The sequence below is a fragment of the Bos grunniens genome, chromosome 22 (assembly GCF_055505025.1).
Source record: "Bos grunniens cultivar Pamir isolate PY7600 chromosome 22, Bosgru_T2T1.0, whole genome shotgun sequence".
NCBI classification, from domain to species: domain Eukaryota; kingdom Metazoa; phylum Chordata; class Mammalia; order Artiodactyla; family Bovidae; genus Bos; species Bos grunniens.
The window spans coordinates 50,740,440-50,756,568 of NC_141186.1; the positions used below are offsets into that span (position 1 = coordinate 50,740,440).

The 16,129-nt window shown below is 57.3% G+C and overlaps 1 protein-coding gene across 6 annotated transcripts; it reads left to right on the forward strand.

Moving 5' to 3' along the window:
- The first annotated feature begins 2,503 nt into the window (after nt 1-2,503).
- On the forward strand, nt 2,504-15,866 carry MST1R (macrophage stimulating 1 receptor). 6 transcript variants are annotated; one of them, XM_086367972.1, is made up of 20 exons: nt 2,504-3,997; nt 6,883-7,071; nt 7,146-7,274; nt 7,448-7,618; nt 8,355-8,515; nt 8,862-9,027; nt 9,141-9,277; nt 9,692-9,853; nt 9,950-10,043; nt 10,202-10,411; nt 10,519-10,665; nt 10,761-10,923; nt 11,092-11,193; nt 11,272-11,475; nt 11,747-11,827; nt 11,980-12,161; nt 12,289-12,398; nt 12,650-12,815; nt 13,193-13,329; nt 15,327-15,866. In XM_086367972.1, the coding sequence occupies exons 1-20, from the start codon at nt 2,759-2,761 to the stop codon at nt 15,580-15,582; spliced, it is 4,206 nt and encodes a 1,401-aa protein (XP_086224098.1). In that variant the 5' UTR covers nt 2,504-2,758; the 3' UTR covers nt 15,583-15,866. The 6 variants fall into 6 exon arrangements, 4 of the variants coding, with proteins under 4 accessions (XP_086224098.1, XP_086224097.1, XP_086224099.1 ...); XM_086367971.1 differs by having other exon boundaries at nt 2,508-3,997; nt 11,092-11,475; XM_086367973.1 differs by lacking the exon at nt 11,272-11,475 and having other exon boundaries at nt 2,508-3,997.
- The last annotated feature ends 263 nt before the right edge of the window (nt 15,867-16,129 follow it).

Genomic DNA, 16,129 nt, shown 5'->3' on the forward strand with positions numbered 1-16,129 from the left:
CCCTGATCTCTGTAGGGCTCCCAGCTTCTTGCAGTTCAGCACCTATTCTGGGTGGGGGTGGGAAGAGAGAGTCACAATTAGATATGGTAAAGAAACTGGTATGACAGGTTCATTGGGTTACAGTGAAGCTGGAGGAGTCTTTAAGGCCCAGGGTTCTCAAACTCCAGGGAAAATTCAGGCAATGGGGAGTCATTGAAAATTTTTAAGCTGCAGAGTGATCTGGATATTTTGTGGTTAGAGAGATCCCCCTGCCACCACCAGGATGATCTTTGGGTTGGAGAAGGAGTCTGGCACCAGTTCTCTGTGGTAGCATTCATAGGGAAGTGAGAGCCAAGAGGGCAAAGTGGCTAGCACTCTTTTCAAGGGCAGTGGGGTAGGTACTTAAGCTGAACCTTGGCCGGGCCTTGTGAATTCACCTTGAGAAAAGCACTTGTTCTCAGCACTGCAAGGCCCCATTAGCTGACTTCCCCCACATGGCTTGCCTGCTCCCCTCCCACAGACCAAGCAGATGAGGAGGGAGGAAAGGGCACTCTATCCAAAACCAGGGCTGCTGTCCAAAGTCTAGGCTACCTGAGAGGAGATGCCAGCCTGGAGGCAGTCAACAGCTTGGCCGCATGATGGCAGCAGAGAATCAACTTGACTACTGCACACCCACTCCCCACTCCCAAACAGGTGACCAGGGAAGGCCCTTGAAATTTATTCCCAATTCCTAGAAGTCTCTCCCAATATCCTGAGCCAGGATGGAGGTCCCAAGAACCCATGCCTCGGTGCCAGGCAGGGAACGTTTTATTTCAGTTTTGTCCCGCTTGACTACCTTTTAGACACGTTGACTGTGGAATATAGGAATGGTGCCATAATTTCTGAAGGTGTCTATTCATTTCCGGGCAATTCAGGTTAGAGAAGGGAGTGCCTTTTTATGTTGCCTCAGGTGCAGTATGCTTCCAGCACTGGGTGTGGCCACCCTGTGCTCTTCCCCACCTCCCCCCAGTTGCTCCAGGAGCTCCAGTCTGGAGGGGTAGGGGAGTCCCCAAATTAGGAATCGGTGAAGGGGGGTGTAAGTTATTCAGAGTGAACTGTTTTGGGGTGGGTGTAGCACAGGGAGTATGGCACCCACAAAATGGACTTGGCACCACCCAGATCAGGTAGGCTTCCTGGAGGAGATGCCACGTACGTTGCAAGAGAAGGAAGGGGAAAAGGTGTTCCTGGAAGGAGGAACTAGGAGTATAGGCTGGAGATGAGTGGAGGAGGTTCTCGTAGGGCCAGGCTGAATCTTGTTGGGCTGTCTCCTCTCCTCACCCGCACTCCTTACCCTCCAAATCTCTGGGACTCACAGTTCACAGGTCACTCAGAACTCAACCTAGGGTCACTCTGTGAAGCTTTCCCTCTCTCCAGGGCCCAGGTACACCTGGCTGAGGGGGCTATCAGGCTAAAGATGTCCCCCAGGACACTCCAGTGTTGGGGGGTGTAGTTCCCAAAGGGAAGATGCTGAGAGATGGCAAGAGCAGACCTGGGTTGACTCCCACCCTGCACAAAATCACAGCCTGGAGAGAGAACTCTGGGCAATCACCTCATTTTGGAGACTGAAAGCCTGAGGCCCAGCAAGGTTAACAGAACAGGTTAGAGGTGCCCTGAAAGCCAAAGCCCATGTCTCCCGCATATCGGGAGGTGCTGGAGCAGAACCAGGAAGGAAGGCCAGCACTTGTGTTCTGTCGACCCCATCCCTGCAGCTGCCACCTACTGAGGCAGTGGTAGACAGGGCAGAGCTAGGGTTGGGCCTCCATGTAAGTTGCTTCTCCTCTGACTCTAAGATCCAGCCAACAGAGTGGGCCCCATCTTATAACTCCCACTGCCCTGGGCAGGCTGGATGCAAGGCAGTAGCCTCTGACCGCCATCCTGTCGCAGTCAGCCCCGAGCAGGTCCACAGAGGGATAGTCCCAGAAGGGAATGGCAACCCACTCCAGTATACTTGCCTGGAGAATCCCACAGACAGAGAAGCCTGGTGGGCTACAGTCATAGAGTTGGACACGACTGAATAACACTTTCACAGAGGGTAGTGCCACTCCTGGGGTCTCCTCACACCTCCCCTGTGGTTCTCCACACATTCCTGGCTTCTGGTCCCCACAAGGAGGGTTCCCTGGGCCCTGACCAGGAACGAGTGTCTGAGGATGTTGCTGTATCCTGGAGCCGAGAGAAGGATACCAAATGGTCCTCAAACGTACTGGGGCAACCCCTCCCACTTCCGCCCAGTCGATCGTCAGGGGGCGGGACAGAACAGCTCAGATCTACTAAACGTCTCTTCGGGCCACCCTACACCCACTCACCCACAGGCCACTGAGAGAAAAGGGTCCAAGCGTAGGTGTAGGACCCAGGCTTCCGAGGGCGGGGAAAGTCGGCAAGCAGAGGGCCTGGGCTAGGCCAGCCAGCCAACCAGCAGGCCCCGCCCACAGCTCCGCCCCCACGCCCTGGTCCTGTCAGCCTGCCGGGGTAGCTCCGACAGACTTTGCTCTAATCTCCGGCTGGGAGCGGCAACAAGAGCAACAGGTGAGGCGGCCTCTCTGTCTGTGTGTGCCAGCCCGCGCCAGGCGCTCGGACGCTGAGGGCAGGAGAGGGCGGTGGGCCTCTCAGGAGTCCTGGTGGGGTCAGCTGCCCCGGGGCTCCCCGGATCGACCCTCGACGCGGGTCCCAACCCAGACTTCGAGTCTGCTCCCAGCCAGGCCCGGGTCTGCGGGAACCTCCACGGGGCCCTACCTGGGCCTCGATGGAGCTCCACCCGCCGCTGTTCCAGCCTTTCCTCTTACTGCTGCTGCTGCTGCCGACGCTGCCGGCGGTGCCCGAGACTGGCGGGTCCTGGCAGTGCCCGCGCATCCCGTATGCTGCTTCCCGCGACTTTGCAGTGGAGTACTCGGTGCCCAGCTTCTCTGCCGGCGGTCCGGTACAAGCCGTTGCAACCTACGAGGGCGGCAGGGAAGGCAGTGCGGTGTTCGTGGCCACACGCAATCGCCTGCATGTGCTTGGACCTGATCTGCAGCCAGTTGAGAGCCTGGCCACCGGCCCTGCTGGGGCCCCTGGCTGCCAGACGTGTGCGGCCTGTGGCCCAGGCCCCCACGGCCCGCCCGGAGACACAGATACGCAGGTTCTGGTGTTGGAACCCGCGCTTCCCGCACTGATCAGCTGTGGCTCCAGCCTTCGTGGCCGCTGCTTCCTGCATGAGCTAGAGCCGGGCGGGACAGCCCTGCACCTGGCGCCACCGGTCTGCCTTTTCTCAGAGCACAATCGGCCAGAGGACTGTCCTGACTGTGTAGCCAGCCCTCTAGGCACCCTCGTGACTGTGGTTGAGCAGGGCCAGGCATCCTATTTGTACGTGGCATCGTCACTGGACTCGGCGGTGGCCGCCAGCTTCAGCCCACTGTCGGTGTCCATCCGGCGGCTCAAGGCCGACGGTTCAGGATTTGCAGCAGGCTTCGCAGCGCTCTCGGTGCTGCCCCAGCACCTCGATTCCTACCGCATCGAATATGTGTACAGTTTCCACGCCGGAGCCTTCGTCTATTTCCTGACGGTACAGCCCGCCGACGTGGCAGCTGCTCCTGGCGCCTTGCACACGCGCCTGGCACGGCTCAGCGCTGTCGAGACCGACCTGGGAGACTACCGAGAGCTGGTCCTCGACTGCCATTTCGCCCCTAAACGTCGGCGACGTGCAGCCCATGAGGGCGGGCAACCCTACCCGGTGCTGCGGGCGGCCCACGCTGCTCCAGTGGGCGGCCACCTAGCCGCTGAGCTGAGCATCCCTGAGGGGCAGGAAGTGCTCTTCGGTGTCTTCTCGGCTAGCAGAGACAGCAGCCCAGGTGCAGATCCCAACTCTGTGGTCTGTGCGTTCCCCGTCCACCTGCTGGACACTCTCATCGAAAAGGGCGTAGAGCGCTGTTGTGAGCCTCCGGTCCCCCCTGGCCTCCGGCGAGGGCTGGACTTCTTCCAGTTGCCCAGTTTTTGCCCAGATGCGGTAAGCAGAAGGAAGTGGCTCTCACTTGTGAGCAGTGTGTGTTCACTTCCCATCCACGGCTGAGAGGGTCTAGGAGGAGGAAGGCAGGTGGGGAGAAGCTTTCTCTTCCACCCAGTTTCTTAGGGGGTCAGTCAAACCCCATACTGAAATCTCATCTCCTGGCCAGGCTAGATCCTGTTGCTAAACCCTTTTCCTGTTTCACCCTCTCATTTACCATGGCCTCTTGCTTTTTTGGGTAATTTCCCTGGTTATGGGAAAATTGGATTGCATCATAACTGTCTCTCTGCCAGGGATACTTCCAAACTCTGGGTATAATGGTGGTTGTCCCTTTCTACCTTCCCCCAGTTTATACACTTACAGACACACACAAAAAGTAGCCCCTCACCCCCAATCCACAGGCAGATACTCACAAATTCACCCAGACTCACATCTACTTACCAACAGTTTCGCTTTCCCTGTGGGAGTGCTTGTTTTGCTCTGCTTTCCCAAGAGGGTGGGGCAGGAGTTGTCAGAGAATGCCCCCCTCCACCCCTGTTCCATAGATCCTTCTGGGCCTTGAAAGTTGGTTGCTTGTCAGGCAGCCTGCCTGCCCTAGGCTTTATGGACCCACTCATCACTGATTGCTCTCCGTGGGGTGATGGGAAGAGGAATCAGGACATAGTGGGAAGGCGGCCTAGCTCTAGTGGATTCCAGGAGACTCACCCCGGTCTTATGCAAGCAACTATAAACATCTGCTTATGAGTAAAGGCCTAGGAGGGGCTGGCTGGATTGGTTCACCATGCAGGAGTCCCAGGCTTTCTTTCACCATACTTGGGGCCCTTCTCATCCCGGGAAGGAGGTCTCCCAGCCTAAGCTGAACTAAGGTGCTCCTCCCGGCAGACCCTGCTCAGGTTCCCTTCAGCCATGGTGTTAAGGAGCTAGAACAGAGACTAAGAGGATGGTCCTTAAAATGCTTTTTCCCTGAGGACAAACCTAAAACTGACTTCTTGAGGCCACTGAAACAGTCCCACCCTACTTATAAGAGATTAAAACAAGGAAAATGGGTGAATGAATGAAGGAATGGCCTTGGACAAGTGGCCTTTCAGGGAACTAACCCATAGTCACTGGTCTCAGAGTCATTATCTGCCCTGTGGCTCTGGCCTTGCTGTGACATTCTTCACTGTCTCCTTTTGCTCTGATTGATGCCCCAGTGGCAGGAGGAGAGTTTACACACAGCGAAGGTGGGGAGATCTTCAGCCTCCTCCTTCAGCTGACTCCATCTGGGTTGAGGAGGCCCTAGGGGTGGGAATCCCTAGTCTGGGCTTAGGGAACCCTCATTGCCCCCCCTCCTTCTCTGTGAGGAATCAGGACCTCTCTCTGACTTGGCTAGGGGTCAGGAGATCAGAAGACACCTGGCCCCACTTGGCAGTACAAGGCTTGAAAGGGCTAATCTCCAGCCCTGCCCACAGTCTGGCCAGGCCCCCAGGCAGTGTGTGAACCAGCCTGTCCCATGTTTGACACAGCCTCTAGGAGGAAAGCCGCTCTGTGTTCCTTGAGGCTGCCCTCATGAAGCCTGAGGGCCTCCGAGCTGGTCCCTGCCCTCCATGGGTTCAGGTGGGATTTGAGTCTGGTGGAGTCACCCTCCTCTATGGGGTATTGGACACTTCAGTGTTTTCAGGAGGCTGGGACCCCCAGACAAGCCTAGGAATCCAGAGCTAAGGCCCTGGAGCCCAGGGGCACACAGACAGGGTAGGGCCTCTGACTAGGGTAGGGCTTCTTTTCCAGCGCACAGCCCCACCTGTCCCTGAGTCATACAGAAAACACCTGGCTGGCTTCCTGCTAGGATCAGGACTTTTACTCACCTCCAGTTAGGACAGACTCCTAGTCCCCACCCACCCATGCTATAGATCCAGTGTGAGGAGTTTCAGGACCCAGCTCTATGCTGAGGTCTTGCTCTAAGACTTACAATCAGTGCTGAGGTCTCAGGACTGGGTTAAGCACACATTGTCAGACAGGGGCCTCCTATCAGGAGGAGGACCCTTAGGGCTGGCAAGGGACGGTCCCAAGCTACGAGGGCTACAGAGCCTTGCCTGTACCTTGCATCCAGCTCCAATACCCTTGCATCCATACCTTCACTTCTGGTTTCCCAGAAGCTTCTACAACCCTGACCTGGGGCACTGGGTGTCCCCCAAACACCTTCCTGCTAAAAACAGAGAGAAATTAGTGTCTCCTGGCACCCAGGCCTTCAGGCCCTGGTTTATCTCTCCTGTACCTCGAAGGAGATACAGGTAGCGGCTGGAGGTGCTGGAAGATCTTTGGCGTCTCAGGGAGAAGGACCGTGTTACCAAGCCGGTGCCGCCTAATTAATCTCAGAGTTCAGCTCCTTAAGCAGGTGGAGACATTGAAGCCTAAAGAGGTGACAGGGTTTGTTGAAATATAGGGCAGGACCAGCAGGGGGCAGGAGAAGACTCTGGTCAGGAACTCAAGACTATCAACCCAGCTCCTCTCCTGGGAGGCGACAAGGCCTTTGACAGGTGGGCAGACCTCTCTGAGCCCGTTTCCTTATCTGTAAAATGGGAGTGATGAGAGAAGCCAACTCCACAGCGTGGTAGTGAGAACAGAATAGGGTTGTCTTTGGAAGGCTTCATAACACGTTATCAGAATGGCTGTGGCAAGGAAGGGCTAGGCTCTGGGCGGGGGAGCCAGCCTTCTGGCCTCGGCCTTCTTCCCTGGCCTGGCTACATCTGAGAGCCCCATGGTGGAAGGTGGGGTGCCTGGCAGGTCTGGGACCTTCTCCATCCAGGCCAGGTGAGGAGTGGGAATTTAGGCCACTGTGGTCCCTGATAGAGGCCTGAAGGGTTCAGCGCATGGAGATGAGCCCTGACTCCTTCTTTGACCTTCCCCAGCCTGGTCTGGGGGCCTCCAGCCCCAATATCAGCTGCCGCCACTTCCCTCTGCTCGTCAGCAGCAGCCTCTTACGGGTGGACCTATTCAACGGGCTGTTGGGACCAGTGGAGGTCACGGCACTGTACGTGACGCGCCTTGACAACGTCACAGTGGCCCACATGGGCACAGCCGATGGGCGCATCCTGCAGGTGGGTCCTTTGTCTCTGCGGCCCCTCATCCCCAGATCCCTGTCCCCATTTTGCTCATGGCCAACCTGTCCCAGGTGGAGCTGGCCAGGTCTCTCAACTACTTGCTGTACGTGTCCAACTTCTCACTGGGCAGCAATGGGCAGCCCGTGCATCGGGATGTCAGACGCCTTGGGGACCACCTGCTTTTTGCCTCTGGGGACCAGGTAAGGTGGGCAGGGTAGGGCCTGGGGCTGGGCTGTTGGGAGCACAGGCTCCCGCTCGAGTCCAGGGAGGCACTGACACACAGGCCTCACCACCCTGATTTACAGTGGAACCAGGGGTTCTAGGGGGCTTAGCCTCCCCGTTCAGCCACCCCTGAGATACCTGTCTGTTCCAGGTCTTCCAGGTACCGATTCGGGGCCCTGGCTGCCGCCACTTCCTCACCTGTGGGCGCTGCCTGCGGGCACAGCGTTTCATGGGCTGTGGATGGTGTGGGGGCATGTGTGGCCGGCAGAAGGAGTGTCCTGGCTCCTGGCAACAGGACTACTGCCCACCAGTGCTTACTGAGGTATGGCTTGCCTGTCAGGGCACAGTTAAGGGATGGGACCTGCTGGGCCTGGGGTGGGAGTCAGCAGGTCTTAACCATGATCTTCCTCAGATCTGGTATGTCCTAAGTAGCTACAAAGAGGGCACACACATTCAAAGACTTTGAGACAGAATAGTATTGAATGGGGACTAGCATGTGACCTAGAGCAGGGGTCCCCAACCTCCGGGCTGCAGATCAGTACCTCCTGTTAGATCAGCTGCAGCATTAGATTATAAACAAAGTACATAATAAATACAATGTGCTTGAATTATCCCGAAACCATCTCTCCTCTTCCTGGTCCATGGAAAAACTGTCTCCCATGAAACCAGTCCCTGGTGCCATAAAGGCTGGGGACTGCTGACCTAAAGTGAAGGGATTCCCAAGTGGCGCTAGCGGTAAGGAACCCACCTGCCAATGCAAGAGATGGGAGTTCAGTCCCTGGGTCGGGAAGAGCCCCTGTAGAAGAGCGTGGCAACCCACTCCTATATTCTTGCCTGGAGAATCCCATGTACAGAAGAGCCTGGTAGGCTATAGTCCATAGGGTCACACAGAGTCAGACGTGACCGAAGCAACTTAACATCCAGCACAAAAGCATGACCTAGGGTGACTGGAGTGTGTGGCAGGCAAGGAGTATGGCAGAAAACTTAGGGGGAAGCAGACAGGGCTGAGAGTCCTGACCCATAGAGGGACTCAGGCTATGTTCTCCTCCCCCTTTCAGTTCTATCCCCGCAGTGGACCCCTAAGGGGCAGCACAAGGCTGACCCTATGTGGCTCCAACTTCTACCTGTACCCTCCTGGTCTGGTGCCTGAAGGCACCCATCAGGTCACTGTGGGTCGAAGTCCCTGCCGACTGTTACCTAAAGGCAACTCAGACCTCAGGTACGACCTGGTCCCTGCTGTTTCTGTCCCTGATGCATAAACAAAGCAGCCCCTTTGCTGTGAGATCCTGTCCTCAGCTTGCATGGGGCAAGCTGCGGTGGCTCTGCTTGTTTTGTGTCTGGGGTGACACCTCTATTCCTTTCTGAGCCTGCATGTGCCTTATCTGTCTGTTGAGTTATGGCCAAACTAGTCCCTGCACCGACAGTTCCTGTTGACCCAGGATTGAGGCATGGGTAGATAGATGCTATCTTTAAGCTCAGAGGAGACCTGTGATTTGTGGTGGGCAGGCCAGTAGGCCTGTGTGACCCACCCCCCCAGCCGACCTTGAGTTCCCTTGACGTCCCAGCCGACTGCCCCGGAAGGACTTCATAGAGGATTTTGAGTGTGAGCTGGAGCCCTTGAGCACGCAGGTAGCCGGGCCTGCCAACGTCAGCCTCATTGTGACCAATATGCCACTGGGCAGGCACTTCCGGGTAGAAGGTACCTCCATGCTAGGAGGCTTCTGTTTCATGGTGAGGTCACCTTGCCTTGTATGTGTCCTTGGGCAGGTGGGCAGTTCGGGCAGGGAAGGGTTTGGAGGGGAGGGCCTCCTATTCCAAGCTAAGCCATCTCCATGCCCTCTTAGGAGCCAGTGCTGACAGCAGTCCGACCCTTCTTTGGCCCTCGGGCAGGAGGTACCTGCCTCACCCTTGAAGGCCGAGGCCTGTCTATTGGCACCAGCCAGACTGTGCTGGTCAATGGGACTGAGTGCCCACTGAAACAGTAAGAGCCAGTGGGAAGGGGGAAGGGAGGCAACAGGGTCCCACATAGGGGAACCCTCACCAGGTAGGGCTTGGATCCCCGACAGGGTAGGGGAGGAGGGCTCAGTCACGCAGTGGAGGGAACGGTCCAGGAAGAAGTGTCTGTTTCTCCCTCCAGCCCCGAGGTGGTTTGGGGATGGTGAGAGAGCCCATTATAGTGTCCATTGACTGCAGCCAGCGCTATGGGGTCCTTGTTCCTCCCTGACTTCTTGGAGGCCTTACTGGGACCACCCTGTCTTCAAACAGACCATGGAGTTTGGGCAGATCGGGGAGATGACCGACAGAGGAACTGGGAGGGGTCTGTTGGCCCCTGGAGGAGCTGGGCCTGGCCATCACTTGGAAGGTGCCCCTGAGCCCAATCCCCCCTGTTCTGCAGGGTCAGCGAGGGGCAGCTTTTATGCACCACGCCCCCTGGGGCCGCTACTGCCAGCGTTCCCATTCGCCTGCAGGTAGGGGGCGCCGAGGTGCCTGGCTCTTGGAATTTCCACTACCGGGAAGACCCCATCATCCTGGGCATCAGCCCCAAATGTGGCTATACGTAAGTGTCACCTCCTCGCCCATTCTGGTCTCTGAAGGATGAGGGATCCAGCCTCAGAGAGCACCCCGAGGCCCACCACCCCGCTCTCCTCCACAGTGGCTCCCACGTCACCATCCGCGGCCAGCATCTGACTTCAGCATGGCACCTCACGCTGTCATTCCATGATGGGGTCAGGGCAGTGGAGAACAGGGTGAGCGGGCGCTGGCAGCTGCTGAGTGGGCACTTGCCAGGAGGGAGGAAGGCCACACCAGTCCCCTGAGTTCCAGCTCCAGCCCACGCTGGGTTCAGGGGGCCAGGGTGGCTGAAGGTAGGATACCGGGGCTTACCGCTCTCACCTGGGCCCCGCAGTGTGAGGGGCAGCTCCCGGAGCAACACAGGTGCCGCCTGCCCGAATATGTGGTCCGAGGCCGCCGAGGGTGGGTGACAGGGAACCTGAGTGTCCGTGGGGATGGAGCTCCTGGCTACACACTGCCTGGCTTTCGCTTCCTGCCTCCACCCCACCCACCCAGCAAGGACCTGGCCCCCCTGAAGTCTGAGGAGCACGCCATTAAGTTTGAGGTAAGTGTGGGGGATGAGGGGTGAGGACAGTGGAGGGGGTAGGGCTGCAGCCTCGCCGAAGGAGCGTTGTGGGGGGCACTGGCCAGCCCCCGTGACTGTCTCTGCAGTACATCGGGCTGGGCACTGTGGCTGACTGCGTGGCTGTGAATGTGACTGTGAGTGGCAAGAGCTGCCAGCACGAGCTGCGGGGGGATGTGGTAGTCTGCCCCCTGCCCCCCTCCCTGCAACTTGGCAAGGACGGTGCTCCACTGCAGGTAGGCAGCTCTGTTGGCCCTCCTCAGGAGACACGGGTCGGGGTGGGGGGGGGCGTCTACAGGCTGGGCCTGAGCTGCCACCTAATGCTCCCCAGGTCTGTGTGGATGGTGGGTGCTACACCCTGGGCAAGGTAGTGCGGCCAGGTCTGGAAGGAGTCCCCCAGAGCACGCTCCTCGGTGTCCTCCTGGCTCTGCTCCTGCTTGTGGCTGTGCTGGCTGCCATACTGGTCTTCAGTTACCGCCGGAGGAAGCAGCTAGGTGAGCCCTCCACTGCCATCCTGACCCAGCCCTCACCCCCAAACTATGACATCTCCAAGCCCCTATATCCTCTCTGTCCAGGCCTTGGGGGTCTGCCCACACCTCCTGGGTCTGGGTCAGCCTCTAGGACCTTGGAGTGGCTGGCTACTAGCAGGCATTTGTCCACAGTTCTTTCTTCGAACCTGGAAGACTTGGCCTCCCTGGACCGGACCCCTGGAGCCATGCCTCTGCCTCTGCTCCGCTCAGGCTCTGACTACAGAAATGGCCTTGGTGAGATGCTGGAGGTGCTAGAAGATGGGACCATACTGTCTGCTCCACCAGCCCCTCATTCCCTCTCTTCCTCCACAGCCCCTCCTATCACTAGCCAGGATTCCTCCACTCAGGTCCACAGAATATCCTCCTCAGACAGCGGGGATGGGTCCCGTGTCCCATTGCTGCGGAAAGGATCCATCCAGCTTGGGGACCTGGACTCTGTGCTCCTGTCTGAGGTCAAGGATGTACTGATTCCCCATGAAAGGGTGGTCACCCACGCTGACCGAGTCATTGGCAAAGGTATGAGTGCCAGACCAGGTGGAGCGGGGGAGAGATGGAGTCCTGAGATGACATGGGCTTGAGGAACAGTCAGGCAGGACTCTGAGCCTCCATTTGCTCATCTGTGAAATAGGAACTCTGTCTTCAGTGGGTTCTGGTGCAGATTAAGAGGGTATGGGAGGGCTGCAGGCTCTGCCATCACGAGTTGGAGTTCTGAGGTCTGGTTGCCGGTGGGTGGGAGTGGTGTGTGCTCTGGGCCCCGGGGCCCCTCTCACCATCTCTCCCTCATCAGGCCATTTTGGAGTTGTCTACCATGGAGAATACAAAGATGAGGCCCAGAATCGAATCCACTGTGCCATCAAGTCGCTGAGTCGTAAGTGGAACAGAGGCTGGGAGGATCCTTGTCCCTGCCGTGCTACCATCAGCTCCGTGACCCTGAGCGGGAGACTTTCGTTTCCTCCGTTTCCCCATCTGACCCTTATCAAGGGGTTCCCCGCCCTGGGCCTGACTCCAGCCTCCCTGCAGGCATCACAGAGGTGCAGGAGGTGGAGGCCTTCCTGCGCGAGGGGCTGCTCATGCGCCGTCTGCACCACCCGAACGTGCTGGCTCTCATTGGCATTGTGCTGCCCCCGGAAGGGCTGCCCCGCGTGCTGCTGCCCTACATGCGCCACGGAGACCTGCTGCAGTTCATCCGCTCACCCCAGCGGGTCAGTCGGTGCTTAGCTGACTCTGGGCTCTGGGGGGTGCATAGGTTGGGGGGGCTTGGGCAGCAGCTGGGCATGGAGCTGCTCGCCCTCACCTACTGGCCCACCTGTGCTCCCCACCCACCCCCAGAATCCCACAGTAAAGGACCTCATCAGCTTCGGCCTGCAGGTGGCCCACGGCATGGAGTACCTGGCCGAGCAGAAGTTTGTGCACCGGGATCTGGCTGCTCGGAACTGCATGTGAGTGGCCAGAGAGAAGCCAGGGGGCGGAGCGCTGGGGTGTGCAGCTGAAGGCGCCCACAGGGAAGGCCCACGCTCCATTTCTTGCTATATAGCCCTGGACATGTCCTTCTCTTTCTGGTCCTCCATTTTTCTGTCTGCCCAGTGCAGGCTTGGGTTGGATGCTGTAGCTCAGAAACCCTGTGAGGGCCTGAGATAGATGGGTTTGGGTCTGGTGGGGACCAGTCCTGAGTGTGATCCTCCCCTCCCAGGCTGGATGAGTCATTCACGGTCAAGGTGGCTGACTTTGGTCTGGCCCGTGATGTCCTGGACAAGGAGTACTACAGTGTCAAGCAGCACCGCCACGCTCGCTTGCCTGTCAAGTGGATGGCGCTGGAGAGCCTGCAGACCTACAGATTCACCACCAAGTCTGACGTGGTGAGGCCCCACCTGCCCCAGAGTCCACCCAGCCTCAGACAACACTCGGCCTTGCCCATTCAACTCTGGATGTTGATGAACCCAGGGAACCCTGTGTTGGGCGGTGCCCATAGACCATTTGCCCATCTCTGGGCAGGTATCAGGGCAAGAGGTGGCTCTTCACAGGCAATCCAGGCCTTGCCAAGCCCCAACTCTGGGCAGGCTCGGAGGGGGGACAGAGCGAAGATGCTTGTGAGGTAAAGAAGAACAATTCCGATTTGGGGGTGGAGCCCCTCATTTCCAGCTAGCAGGCTCTGGGAGGGAGCAGACCTGGAGGGGTCCACCTGTCCCCAGATTTGAGCTAAGAGTTGAGTCCCTTCACCTGTCCCCTCCCACAGTGGTCGTATGGTGTGCTGTTATGGGAGCTGCTGACACGGGGTGCCCCTCCATACCCCCACATCGACCCTTTTGATCTTACTCACTTCCTGGCCCAGGGTCGGCGCCTACCCCAGCCTGAGTATTGCCCAGATTCTCTGTGAGTATATGGACATGGTGACGGGGAGGGAGCTGGGACTAGAGACAAGAAGGTGAGGAGGGGGCTGGAGACAGAGTTCTTGCCTGGCTTTTTGACTCATTCTCAGGTTGACCTAGAAAGGGACCCTCTCTGGGCCTCAGTTTCCTCATCTGTGGACTGGTTCCGCCAGCATCAAGGCTTGGTGCTAGAAGGAGATCATGGTTGCCATGGTAACAGCATTCCTAATCATTGGTTGAGGCCAGTGATTTCATTTCCCAGCACTCCTCTCCCCACAATCCCCAGCAAGGGGGGCTGTTTTCCATCGCTTCCACTTACTTAACCTCAAGGAAAGGTTCCATTAGCTCCCACACTAAGCCCCCTCCACATCTCCAGATCAGAAATTGTTTTTCATTGGATATAGTTTCAGATTCCCTGTTCCCAGAGGCATGGCGCCAGCTGTGTTTCATCAGTGCCTGTCGGGTGGTTTAGCTTCATGAGCAGCTCGCATGCCTTAGCCATCCTCAGGTCTTTGAGGTTAGAATGGGAAGAACCAGGTCACAGATAAAGGTGGCTAATGATTCCTGTCTCGCTCAGCTTGTGTTCCAGAAGGGTATGAGTAACCCTTCCTCACAGCCCTGCCTGCCTTGCTTTTGCTTTTCATTATTTATTTCACTGATGCATCTGCTTCAAAGTCAGGGAAATTAATTTCTGCCTCCGGGTCAGGCTCCCTGAAACAGACTCTGAGATGGAGATTTACACATATGCAGGTGGTCGATTCCTAGGTTGGGGGCAAGGGAAGCAGGACTAGGGAGGCAGAGAAGTAGAGCTGTGATGCAGATGTAAAAGAGGCTGCTGTCCATCTCCTGGGATCTCTGGAATTGGGGTGGCCCTTCAGAGTTTTCTGAAATTGAGACCCAGGGGCCCGGGTCTTTGCACCAGACATACATCAGTCACTGCTTACAGCTGTCCAGGAGGAAGGCGTGTGAGCCTGGAGGAGGCATTTCTTTTCTACCTAGGGCAATTCCTAGAGGGCACCTCAGTCAAGAGCCATAAGCAACCACAGGGAGAATGAAGGGGGCCATGCCAGGATCCTCTAGACCAGGAAAGTCCCTTGTCTCTGGGCTTCAGTTTCCTCATCTGCAGAGTTAGAGTGATCACAGTACCACCCTCAGAGTTCTCAGAATTATACGAGATTATCATGTGTAGGGCACTTTTAGTATCATTTAGGGCAGGGATGACATTTCCAAGATAAAGGGGCATGTGTTAGGACCCATTAGACAAACACAAAGAAACTGCTTGGGATCCATAGTGCCAAAGAAAGTGAAAGGAAAGTGAAAGAAAAGTGAAAGTGCTAGTTGCTCAGTCTTGTCCGACTCTTTGCAACCCTGGGGACTGTAGCCTGCCAGGCTCCTCTGTCCATAAAATTCTCCATGCAAGAATACTGAAGTAGGTTGCCATTCTCTTCTCCAGGGTATCTTCCTGACCCAGGGATCGAACCCAGGTCTCCCGCATTGCAGACAGAATCTTTACCACCTGAGCCACCAGGAAAGCCCATATGATGCCAATGAGTTGCCCCACAATCTTAGTGCTTTGAATCCCCATTTCCTCAGACCTGGGCTTCCTTCCTAGAAGACCTGTGATGATAACTGCAATAGCTTGTGAGCTGGGCCCTAAGCTCCGAACTTCACAGGAGTCTTCTCATTTTATACCCCAAAAGCCCTGTGATCAGAGAAGGATCCAGAGGCACAGAGAGGTTAAGAAACTTGTTGAGATCACAAAGCCCAGGTCACAGGACACAGGAGTCCAGCCTCTCAACCCCTGAGGCAATTCGACCTCTGCCAGGGTGGGAAGGCAGGCAGTTATAATAAGAGCTTCCCTGTAATTGGGTGAGGCAAGGCATTAGCCATGTCATCCGCTCTCGTCCACTGTGGCCTGCCAAGGGGCTAAGCGCAAGTGGATAGCCCAGAAGCTCTGGGTGGGGGTGCACCGTGCCCCTAATGTTTTCCTCTCCCCGGTAGGTACACTGTGATGCAGCACTGCTGGGCGGCAGACCCCATGGCACGACCCACCTTCGGAGAGCTAGCAGGGGAAGTGGCACTCGTGGTGGCTGCGCTGCGAGGGGACCACTACGTGCAGCTGCCCGTGGCCTACGTGAACGTGGGCCCTGGTGCCCCTGACAAGGCAATCACGCCCTTGGAACAGTCACCGTCCCCAACAGTGCACAGGAGCCCAGGGCGGCCCCGGCCCCTCTCAGAGCCACCGAGACCCACGTGACCTCAGCCCCAGGCGGGCCTCGGGGCTTGGACCTGCATAGCGGTGGCAGTTACCCCAAGCTGCCTCTGGGCTGGCCTCTGCCGTGTCCCGGTCCCTTCACCTTCAGGGGCATAGGAGGACTGCAAGGCATATTGGTCTCTCGCTCCTCAGGAGGACCCAGTGCGGGGATCCTTGATGCAGTATTTATGAGGTGTCTGCTCTGTGCCTGGCTGCTGGGCACAGGGGACTCAGGGGTGACCACTGGCCCTTAAATCAGTAAATGAATAAATGAATATTTAAGTACACTTTGTGGTAAATGCTATGAAAGGAAAAGACAGGCTGCTCTGAGGGAATGGAGGACAGCCCTAGATAGATGAAGAGGGAGGTAAGGGAGGCCACCCCAGGAGGTGACATTTTTGCTGGGATGTTGTCAGATGGTAACTGCGCCAGAAATGGTTGAGGAAAGAGAGTTTTGGCAGAGTGAACAGCCCATGCAAAGGCCCTGAGGCTGGAAGGGGGTTGGGTCAGCAAGAAGGCTCCAGAGAACAGGAAGGGCAGGCCAGGCCCA